This window comes from Stegastes partitus, unplaced genomic scaffold (genome assembly GCF_000690725.1).
Source record: "Stegastes partitus isolate 25-593 unplaced genomic scaffold, Stegastes_partitus-1.0.2 Scaffold873, whole genome shotgun sequence".
In the NCBI taxonomy this organism is placed as follows: domain Eukaryota; kingdom Metazoa; phylum Chordata; class Actinopteri; family Pomacentridae; genus Stegastes; species Stegastes partitus.
The window spans coordinates 10,265-22,155 of NW_007578604.1; the positions used below are offsets into that span (position 1 = coordinate 10,265).

General features: G+C 39.8%; 1 protein-coding gene across 1 annotated transcript; it reads left to right on the plus strand.

The window, feature by feature from the left end:
• Positions 1 to 4,552: 4,552 nt before the first annotated feature.
• LOC103365789 (tumor protein p63-regulated gene 1-like protein) lies at positions 4,553 to 11,657 on the plus strand (the record flags this gene model as incomplete). The annotated part of the gene is made up of 2 exons (XM_008293329.1): positions 4,553 to 4,706; positions 10,463 to 11,657. Coding segments are annotated over 2 exons (349 nt in total), but the record flags the coding sequence as incomplete, so codon positions are not given.
• Between the last annotated feature and the right edge of the window lie 234 nt (positions 11,658 to 11,891).

Consider the following 11,891-nt stretch of genomic DNA (forward strand, 5'->3'; position numbering starts at 1 on the left):
GCTCGTTCAATACCTGTAATGCTCCCTAGAAGTCCCACAATGTAAACATGTTAGACACCATCTGCATTGAATCTCCTAAACTGTGTCAAAATGGCAGCTCTTTAACTGGAATTTCATTTTAGTAAAGATGAAGAAGTAATAGAGAACCAAATCTAGTCAGTCCAGCAGCTGGCAAGCAACAACTGTGTTGTTGTGGCTAAAAAAACCTGTGTGTAATCACCTTGCTGTGACCTGGTCCACAGTGTGTTAGAGCACCCACATGCCATTGCACCACAGTCTCAACAGTCCAACCCTGAGGCACTAATTTATGCTTTACTACAAAATGAATGTTGAAGCAAACAAACTAGAAACTGCTCCTGACCTGATGTGTCTTGTGTGGTTTTGAGAACTGTGCGCTCTTGGAGAAACTGCAAATGTGCACTTCCCAGTGGTCACAAAAACTTGTGTAACACAGGTCCAGATGTTGACACTGTAACATTGTCTCTTGACTTGTTGCTAGCACATGTTGCATGCATTGACTGTGATGTTCCATACACTTTCTAACTGCACCACGCACATCATTGTCACTGTCACAAGTGTGCAGAACGTTCATGATTTATAATGCACAGTATGGCACAAATGACTAAGGAAATGACGTCCTTATAGAAATGTCTAATATGAAGAGCAGCTGTCTCTAGTTGTCTTATCATGTTCTGAGAAAGTTAGAATAGTTGACAGAAAAAGAAGCATATAATACAAACAATGTCTCTCTGTGTAAAAATACAGTACAGATTCAGACTTGGTCCTGTGTCACTTTAGTCCTTTTGTCAATGTCAGTGTTGAATGAATTTTTTGTATATTATTTCTCTGTGACTTTTTGGTCATTTCACTTTAGTAGGACAATAAAGCTACTGTGGCAGAGTTGCTTGTGTTGTTCTACTACAAATACAATGTTTCAGGCTGAGGAGTCAAACCTGTCACTTCAGGTTTTTCAAGCTACTGATTTGAATAATCTGGTAGTTGTTTACCTGCTCTGTGCAACAGATGCAACAAAGAAAAAGGGATGGTAATGTGTCTGACAATGGGCCAGTTAACTCAACTGTTATATTTGTTGCACAACTACAACATTATAGAGCACACACTAAAAAGCTGACCTACTTATAGATCAAATTAACACTTTGTATAAGGTAGGGATGCCCTGAACAACCGATCTGAGTCATTTACCATTTGGTATCAATTCTGTCCTGGCTGACAGATAGCGAACAAACTTGAGACACCTCAAACGCCATCTTCCAGATCACAGTGCCACAAACAACTAAAATAATCATTTGTATCTGTACTCACTGTTGGTTCCACTCCAAGACTCAGAAAACCAACTCTCCGTGGTGGAGCACTTGTAGCTTATGCATGAACATTGAAAGTTCCTGATCCTTAAAGCCGCAGTAACTCAAAATCACCAACAGGGGGAACTTAACCTTTTCAGTCACTGACAGGAGTCAGAACAGTATCTACCCAAGCCTGATACCATTTTCATGGATAACACACACTTGTAGTGTGTGTCAGTGTTGAAATGTAGATTGGCTGTAGCGCCTGGTTGCTCCACCAGGTGAAGCCTCTCACTGTTTATTACAATGGCGACCAGAGGAGGCAGGCAAAGAGTATGGTGGGCATTTAGCTTATAAAGAGGCATCATGAGACAGTCTTCTGTGACGTTTAATAACCTCCAGCCAGCACACGCTAAACCAAGCTGAGATCAAGTAGAGTAGTGTTCCTATATACTAGTGACACATGTAACAGCTGCCTTGCAGCCTGTGTAATGTGTTTGCGGCTTAAAACAGTAATGCCACCACAGGATAAATGTCTAGTGTGTTCAATTTGTATTAGAAATTCATTATTTATAATACAAATGAAGGTGTTTTTCAGTTATAATGCTGTCACCTGTTTGACAGCCTTTGAAATAAAAAATTTTCTAGTTTTTCTATGGGTAAACTATAAGCATAGGCTATATTTTCACAGTTTATCCCTCCGAACCCCAGAGAGTTTCTGGAGGTCTTTTGTTCCAGCCACAACTTTACTCACTGTGGGTTCTTTTTTTTTTTACAATATACAGTTCTGCACATCTATGGAGACAGCACAATCATGACTAGAAATAGAGAGAAGTTTCCATTTTTAAAACCTCTACAAACCAGGCCCACTTTCCCCCTACTCCACACATCAGCTCTCGAAAGATATTTCACCATGCTGAATGTATCTTCCAACAACTTTTCATTTCTGAGCATTGATGCATTTATTGTAATGCTCAAGTATGTTTGACTTCGTTCTCAGTGTCTCTAATTTATTTCCACCTGTGTTCTCCTCTGTAAATGCTGCCTGTAGTTCATGTGACTGCTGGTCGTAGCTGAGTGAATCGTATCTTACTAACACAAAATACTTTTTTTACAGGATCTGGTGCAAACAATTAATTTTGGTCAATATTGTCAGTAAAACATCTAGTATAAAATGACTTTGGTTAAATATTGCAATTCACAAAAGCTTAGATTTAATTTATTTTTCATTCCATAATATTTTCAAGAACCCTGAGAATAGTGAAAAGTCCACTGATTCTTTCCATTTTACAGTTATTGCATCTGATAAATGGTTAGATTTTGGCAATTTATTTGTATTTCTTTTTTAAAGATATCATGCTTATCAAACCCATTGGACGGTTTTAGGATTCAATGGGTTGAATCTGTTTTCTCTGACACATTTTAGTTCAGGTTTATTTGAATATCCCACCGAAAGGTTACAATCCCTTTCGAAGAGATACAGAGCAGAGTGCTTTAAACTCTCTGTGACCTTTTGAGCAGCAAGAACGATACTATATTCCCCCCAGATAGTGGAGCCTTAGAGGTATGAGATCCCTGGATCACATTTGATGGACCAACATTAAATAGAGAATTGTAAAGATCTTCACAGCAGGTAGATCAGCACTGACGTTATTTCAAAGATGGGATCTGCGGGTGTTCAGAGGTCTGTTTGCTCTCAGTCTACTGAGGTTTCATTAGGCTGAGAAAAGATATGACCTGGGGGCTTTTTCATTAAAACCTACAGTATTTGCTTTAAAACGAGTAAAGAAAGAGCAGCAGAAGGAAGAGAATATGATGAACACACTGTAGATTACCTCTAAGCCTGGTAAACATGAAATTGCTCTCACATTAAGTATTTGCCCCAAGACAGATTAGTGCCATTTTTTCATTATTCTAACACTGTTGCCATGCAGCCAATAGGTCCGTCTGTCCCCTTTAGGGAAATCATGTGAACTGATGTGAAGCAAAATGATCCGACAAAGCATGTAGCAGTTTGATATCAGACACGTTTTTATTGGTGCACACGAAGACATTTACTGTACTGTACTTTGAAAGGTTGCAAAAAAGGCCTTTGGATTTTTTTATCTGTCCCACAAAGTCTTACAACACAACATTACCCCAAATGATGGACAATACATGAACACTGAATATTATGTATTGACTATTTGTGTAACTACAGCAACTAATTGCACATTGAAGGATGTGTTTTCTTTGTAACCAGGCCACCTGTTGCCATATTTACTTAGCGAGTGATTAGAGGTTATGGAAAGTATACATACTCATAATCATGTCACTACTGCAAATATCCTGCCACTGTGAAATGGAAAAAAAAAATCTCCATAATTAAACCTTTGACATGACAATTTTTTTTTTACTCACATTACACTATTACAGTGCAGACATCAAAATAAAAATGTTCCCATAGCTGTGATGAAGCTCAGGACTCAACCTGAGGACAACCGCAATGTATCAAATGATTTGACTCAAGCTGGTAAACTGTGACTTTGTGGAAAGTACACAGTCTGATATACAGTTAATCTTGACTGATCCTGTCTACACGCCAAATTTCAAATGACGAATTATTAATGCTGTTGCACATGAGTACATGTCTCACTTTGGGGATACTCAGATAGATCCAGCTGCTGTTTGATGCAACCGGTATTTAATAAACTCTAAGGAAAGACTTTAGACTGTTCTTCATTTTATTCCAGATTTTAAAACAAACATTTTCGTGTGGATGCAGCCAGAGACTGAAAGTCAATGTCTCATGCTGAAACCAAGACAGTTGGCAAACCTGACAAATATTCTGATGAATGTTCTGACCACAGATGACTGAGTCAGATCACACTTACTGCAACTGGAATCCAGTTACTACACAGACGAGCGTGGTTACTGACCTTTGGTTTGTTTACTTAGGACTATTGACATTAGTTTCCCATATGATGCCTACAATGAAAGCTACAGGACATACTAGCTCAGTGCCTCATTATTCTCATATCAACCTACAACTTAAGTATCCATACCTGTATGTGGCTTAAGGCATAGAGAGAATCGGTGTTCAGAGCTTTGTGCGTGATTCTCAACGACAAAGCAACACCTAGTTTGTAGAACGCAGTGAGTAATAAATTCATCAGATTACAACAGGAACTAAGAGGTTTAGTCACATGGTTGAGTCAGATGTCAGTGACCATGGGAGACACTCATTTTGATTTTTGCTGTGTTTTCAGGAGAGAAGGGGAGGGACTACGAATCTTCTGGGACCGGCTGAGAGAGCCCTCCTTCACCTCCAGGTGGAACCCCTTTGCCACCGACTACCCCTACATCACCTTCACGTACCACCCTGTGAGAAACATCGACGACACGTTCACTGCCCTCTGCGACGTGAGTAGATCAGTCGGTGATAACAGCAGGGTCTTTTCTAAAGGTTAAATTCACTCTATAACATTAAGAAGAAAAAAATAATAATTCCCCCACTTGCCTTAAAAATGTCAGTAGATTTTCTTTGCAGATGCTTTGAGACATGTGATATCTGCCACTATCCCAACCAGGGCTGCAACTAACAACTGTGTAAATGGTCAAATAATCTTTTGATTATTGGATTATTATTGGATAAAATTGATTTCTGGGAACTGCTGCTACAACAAAGCAGTTTCCAATAGCTAGCTTGCTTATATTGTGTTGTTGGCAGCTGGGACCACATGTTTGAAACTCTAATGTGCATCTCAAATAAGAGACACATTAAGGGCTCCGGTAAAGCTTAGTGGGTGTTTTGTTGGTCAGATGGTCGGTACACAACTGCAGCAAAAGGTCTTTTTTTGACGGGATACCGAGGTTGGTGAGAGACTGATGACAGGGTTCATAAAAGCTAACATGTCTTCAGCATGAATTTATACAGAGGACGAAATGCACACTCCATCGACATGAGGCTGAGCTAACATTGTTGACTCAGTCCGAATGTTGGATATCGCTGGTGAGCTTTCTGATCATTGGGAGCTTTTCACAGCAGGAACTCGGAGCTGATGCCAACAGCCCCCTAATTGGCCTTTCTTTTTCTTTTGCAGTGTCGGATCCAATAGCTTGAACTGTAACGTTAACGCTGACTGAAACAACAACAAATAATAGTTACTTGATTCAATCAATTCTATATAACATGTATAAAATAAAATATCTGCGGGTTTGAGCTGTTTTCCACGACAAGAACATGCAGGCCATTTTTGGGCAACTGAAACCTTTAATGTGTGTCCCGACTACAGGAACAGCCCCAACAGAAACTCTTTCAGGGCTGTTTTTGGTGCAGATAAAGTACCAACAGTGTGGTAGGTATGTTATCTTTCAATTTTCTCATCAAATAGAAGTCTTTTCTCAAACATAACCATCAACAACATAAAAGTCACCATAGTGGCTAACTTAACAAACCTCCATTGTTCTATTTCCTCATACAACTGGGGCAATGCTAAGTAACTACTATTTATTGTTGTCTGCGCATTTGGAGTTAACGCTGTTGAATCTTAGCCTGAAAAAAAACAATTTCAGGGACGCTCCTGTAAATGTTCGTGCCACCTTATGCCTGCCTGAATTCCTGCAGTGGAAAGCTGCCTTTTGCTGAGTTAACCTTTGAGGTGAATTTTACCCTTTTGATGACAATGTTTGGCACAAGAGAACTTCTACTTAACAAAGACATCGAGAGGATAAAAATAAGCAGTATGTTGTCGTTGTTGTTCTCTGCTAGTTTAACCAAGCAACACTGAGCCTTGCAGTGCAGCGTTTCATGCTGCTCAGAAGTACTACCCTGGAGAAGGTACTTTTCTCCCCAGAAAATGGTCCTGAAAGAGGTTCTACAGTACTAAGGGCATCTTCAGTCATGCTTCAGCCTGGCAGGAATCAACTTAGACCCAGCAGACCACCGGCTTTCCAATAAACCAGTGGAAAACCTGGTCCTTAATTTTTTAAATGCTGTTCTTATGAGCTACTATAGGTATTGAAATTGGTTCACTTGCAGCATACGTCTGCAGACTGTGAGAAGGCGCTCCATGCTTTTATATAATTATAACTGGCAGCAACTTATGTAATGCCTTCATTCCAAAGCGTTCCAAAAAAAACACATCAACAATTAAATTGAATGGCAACACATTGTGGTCATTGACTTAACTGACTGACTCCGTTAATTATTTGTTGCACCTTTAATCTCTAAGGCAAAAGGAATTTGCTTCATAGTGCAGATTTCATTCCAAGTACAATGTCCTGGTTCCTAAGAATAACTTCACTGTAGACATCCGTCATTTCCAGAGAAGTAGGAAACTCAGATATCTGAAAACACCTTAAAACAATAAACTATGCAACAGCTGCCTGACTGCCTTCTGTGAGAACATATTTATGTGTAATTTGAGTGAATTAAGCCACAATTTTAATTTTTTGCTTTTGAAACTTCTGTCGCTAATTCAGGTGGAAGTTTGTACTTCACCGAGAGCCATAGAGACATTTAACTTTTATTACTTAAAAAAAAAGCAAAGATTCATCGTGTGGTCAAATGAGTCATTGCAGACTTACTGTGACTTACTGGAATTAGGTATCAGATAGCATTCATGTGCAATCAGTCATTTTCAACACCTGATAAAACACAACTGACACGCATCGGGACCCCAGGACCAGAAAAACTATGTAGAAAATATAGAAAAAAAACTGCACTCAGAGTACTTTGTCTAAGCTTTGAGTCAGGGCTGCTTGTGCTGACAAATTATGATTAGTGAGACGTGTTTGCAAAACTTACACCGAAATTTCAACATAACCAAGATGTTTATGAGCAATTACAGCAGTTAGCTCAGCATGGAACTGTAATCAGCAAAGCTTTGTTCCATATTGTGTCAAACTGATCGGCTCGGTTTGTGTTATCATGCTGAGTAAGAGGCTGGAGGAAATTATACACATTTCAGTGACTGCACACAAATGCTGACAGACTCAAAGTGGTGTGCAGAGACCTGGAAGCACATTTGGAAAGAATGCAACACAGTAAAGGTCTTTTATGATGATGTGACACAGAGAAATCCACCTTTGTGAGCCTCTCTCTTTTTAGCATTTAATTATAAGAATTCAGCCATAAATGATCTTTCCAGAAAAAAAATCCCCCAATAGATTCCTGGAAATTAACATTAAAAACAGGCCACAAGTAACTATCTGACCTTCAGATGAGTAAAAACTCTAGGATTGGTGATTTTGTCTCTCTGTATAAATACTCCTTTTGTGCACTCTTCTAGCCTCCAGTGTTGAGGGATATTTTAGATTATCTAGATTCATTAATTTATTCTTTTACATTGGTCTTATTTATTTTTATGTTTTTAGACAGCTCATGGGTTGTTTTGGGATATTAGTAGGATGTGTCACATTTAATTTCATAAGATTCCTGATTAAAGGAATAAATTAAAGACAGTTAAGAGTGCACACGTTTTTTGTACAGCAGTGTAGATGCTTCTTTGCACCTCAGGGTGAGTTTCAAAAGGAAACTGCAGCACCCACACATTACCCCATTACTCATCTCTCTGTGCAGGTAGGAGGCATCAGTTTAGGAATTAGATCCAGCCTTTGCAACAGGTTTGCTTAATAGCGAACCCGAAGCTGCTCTGTTGCAAAGAAACTCCATCTTCTTTAAAAAGTTAAGCTCAAGCGTCATTTTATTTAGACATTGACTAGGAGTTTGTTCTACGTAAAACCTTGCACTGAGCTGTTTTGATAATCCTCTCACTGGATTTCTGACCAGTACCAACTGCACAATGTAGTCTTCTTGTGATTTTGTGTCTTTTCACATTCTGCAGGGAATCGTTGTTGTTTTACTGTGTGGTGTTTATGAAGAAATGGGCACCAGATCAGAAATAATGTAAAAAAAAAAATAAAAAAATTCAAATAGATTACCTTCATACATGTAGCATGTTGTTTGACATGTGAAGGAAGAAGTGCTTTATCTTTGTAGGAGACATTACTTGAACTGGATACAGCAGAGCAGCTATATCATCTCAACCTAGAGGTGGCAGATGTGTGCCTGCTGTATACGAGGTGTGTCAGAAAAGTTCCAGGACTGGTGTCACAAAAGATATATTTCAAACCCAAACTACAACCTACAAGTTTTCCCCTTCAGATGATCAGCCAGCACGTCTACAAAGAGGTCCTGCAGCGTTTGCTCCGTTCAGTGCACGAGAAGAGGCGAGAGTTGTGGCAGGACAAGTCGTGGCTGCTTCACCATGACAACACGCCTGCTCACAATGCTCTGAGCATCTGACAGTTCCTGACTGAGAAGAACGTCGCTGTGCTGGAGCGACCTCCCTACTCACCCCACCTGGCTCTGTGTGATTTTTTCTCTTCCCCAAGCTCAAGGGGGTCACCAAGGGGACCTGTTTTGAAGTCATGGACGACATCAAGATGGTTGTGACAACGAAGCTGCATGGCATCCAGGAGTTTATGGCGTCATGGCAGAGAAGGCTGGGAAAGTGAGTTAGACTGCAGGAAGATCGCTTTGAAGGGGAAAACTTGTAGTTTGGATTTGAAATTCTTTTGTGACACCAGTCCTGGAACTTTCCTGATACACTTCGGAATTTGCAAAGTTTTTATAACAAACTCCAACTATTTTTCATCTTTAATAGTAACAACTGAGAAATTCATCAACATGTCAGTATTGCTCTGCTTTTGTTTTGTAAAATCCCTTTGGATCTTCATTTTAATTTTGCATGTTGACCGTGTCCTTCTGGTTAGCAATAAATCCCAGGCAATTTACCTTTTGACTGCCAGCTCCCATGAGATTTCAGTAGGGTTTCAATGCAGCCCTTTAGTGCCAAGTATCTTGACGGAGTTGCCATAGTTCCTTTGTTTCTCTGTGGATTCAGCCTGTCTCAGTTTCTTCTGTCTCCTCATTTAATCCCACAATGACTCCTTCAGGCTCTGTAGGCACTAGACCATCTGTTGCAGGACCTCATGTTCTTCTTATGGCTGAAGATAGTTCTTTACAACTGTGGCTAAATGTTTAGGGTTGTTGATATACTGCAGAAGGAATTTAAGGTTGAATCTATATCTGGTGTATGAGTGGGAAAACAATCCAATCCAGTTTTCACACTTGTTGGTCAGGTGGAGATGCTCAGTGTCCTGGTGGCCCACTATGCCTGCTGTACAGCTGTAAGGGAAACACTGAATTTTTCAATTCTTCATAAATGTGTTATGGAGCATTTATTTCAGATCGATGGAAAAGAAGATGTCTGTCCATTTAACTACACTCTTAGGCGAAAATCAAGTTTACTACCTTGTTGTCTTGTCCATATGGTGTTTTTTATATGCTACAGGACACATCAACAGAGATTTAAGTGGCCAATCCTGAAGCTGAGCATTTCCTCCCTGAACCTGTAGTGTATTTGTGAAAACATGGATTCAGACTTCTGAGTTTTGATGTAATAACCCTGAGGAATCAATATTGTCAGCTTGCAGGGAGGGGCTTTCTGTATCATTATTCTGTCTAAGAATCAGTTTCTGGTTTAAACATATATGGCTAATTTACTGCAGTATCACAACTTGTAGGGTTGTAGGTGAGCTGATTTGCTTGAGCTGCAGCGCGGGGTGAAGTGGTGAATGGAGAAACAGGGACAGGACTTAATAGGTCTGTACATTCGAGATGAAGCAACGGTGTAGAGTTACATCTAAGTAGAACTGCACAAATTAATTTGTGGTCGACTATCTAAATGATTGTGAACTATTGTCGTGTTTGATTAATCAGTTTGAGTAATTTTGTAAAGAAAAGCAGATCTAAATCGTTGAATCTTAAGCTTCTTAATGTTTTCTGGTTTCTGTACTCTTTCAAGACAGTAAACTGAAAATCTTTTGGTTGTGGACAAACAAGACATCTTGGGCTTTGAGAAACACTTGTTTCGATGTTCTGTAGACCAAATCAGTTAGTCAAGAAAATTATTCACGAATGAATCGACAATGAAAACAATTGTTAACTGTGGCACTACATCAAAACCATGTGAAGACACAGAGAGATTATTTTCATCAAAAGAAACATAAAGAGATGAGGTTTAAGGGTGAACGACCAGAGAGGGACTAAAGTTTACAAAAATGTATGGTTTTCTGAATACTTTCTGATCCTCTGACCTTCTTGTCCACAGATCCAGAACTTTCGTGAGAAGCTCAAGGATGCAGCCCAGAAAGCCCACGTCACAAAGCCCGTTCCCGGTAAAGCCAATGGCGTCCTGGTTCTGAACCAGCCGATCCACATCGACACCTATGTGGGCGCCATGTCTTTCCTTGGGAACCAGAACAAACTGGGCTACAGCATGGCTCGAGGAAACATCGGCATCTAAACTCTAACATTTAATGAAATAGATTTGCTACTTTTCGTACTGCTGGCTCTAAGTTCAGTCTCCTACTGTTTACAGAGAAGACTGACCAGAGATTTTTCCAAGTCTACTTCTGTTTCACAGGATTCTTGAGATGTTCTGTGTGCCATTTAAACTGTGTGATCGTCCCCACTGCTTATTGCCACTGTGTGCTGTCTGACTACTCAAGAAATATCCACATTTCAGCACCACTCTTCACAGGATGACGGATCCCCACTACTCTCAAGGAGCTTTGTATTTGCTCCTCAGTGATATGGTAATTCAACTCTTTTGCAATGGGACTCCTTTCTTCCTCCCCCGGTGTCTCTGGTAAAAGCTCATTCCCATGCCATTCAGCCCCTTAGAGATTCACTGGAGCATGGGGCCACATTTGTCAGCATAGTTTTATCAGTCGTAGTGTATTTTTACAGTGCATACAGTGCTGGAATTTCCCCTTGATTTGTACATTTACTATGCAGCACTGTGCCTTGTTTGACATCGTGTGTGTAACATATAAAAACATGATCTTACAGATTTTGCCCCCTTTTGTTTTTAAGTGTTGTGAAATATGCAGACTTTTCATGCTCTGTTTCTGTTCGGTGTACTTTCATCATGCAAACACCTCCTAAAGGAGGGATCCACTCTGGCTGATTTGGCGGCGCCTCTAGTTACTGGTGGTAACAGCAAGTGTGGTTTAACACGGCAGCAAACATTCACTAAGCCGCTACAACAACACAAGAGCAGCCGGTGTGTCTGGTTAAAATGCAACCAAACCAACCCAAATTATGCTGATAAAGAAGTAATTACATTTTTTTTTTAAAATGCAACCCGAGTAAAAATCTGTTACTTACCAAGCAGGCCTTCATGTATGCTAAATTTTCATGCGAGAAAATCGGATTTTGTGCTCCATAAGACTCCCTACAATGTGTCAGTAGTGTATCCGTTTTGAAAATGACTAAAAGTAAAACTGTTACCTTGTTTTGTACATGTATTTTTGATGGTTTGCATACACATGTCAACTCATTCGGAACGTTCATAAATTATTTGGATTTTTCCCCCATTTGCTTGCTCATGAATATGAGAAAACATACAAATTCTAAAACAACCAACATGTAAAAGTTGAGTCAGGTGCTCCACTACAGCCATTGGCAGATTGTGCTACAAAGCATAATTTCAGATCTTACCACGTTTGTCTGGGAATCAGATTTGGGATGCATAA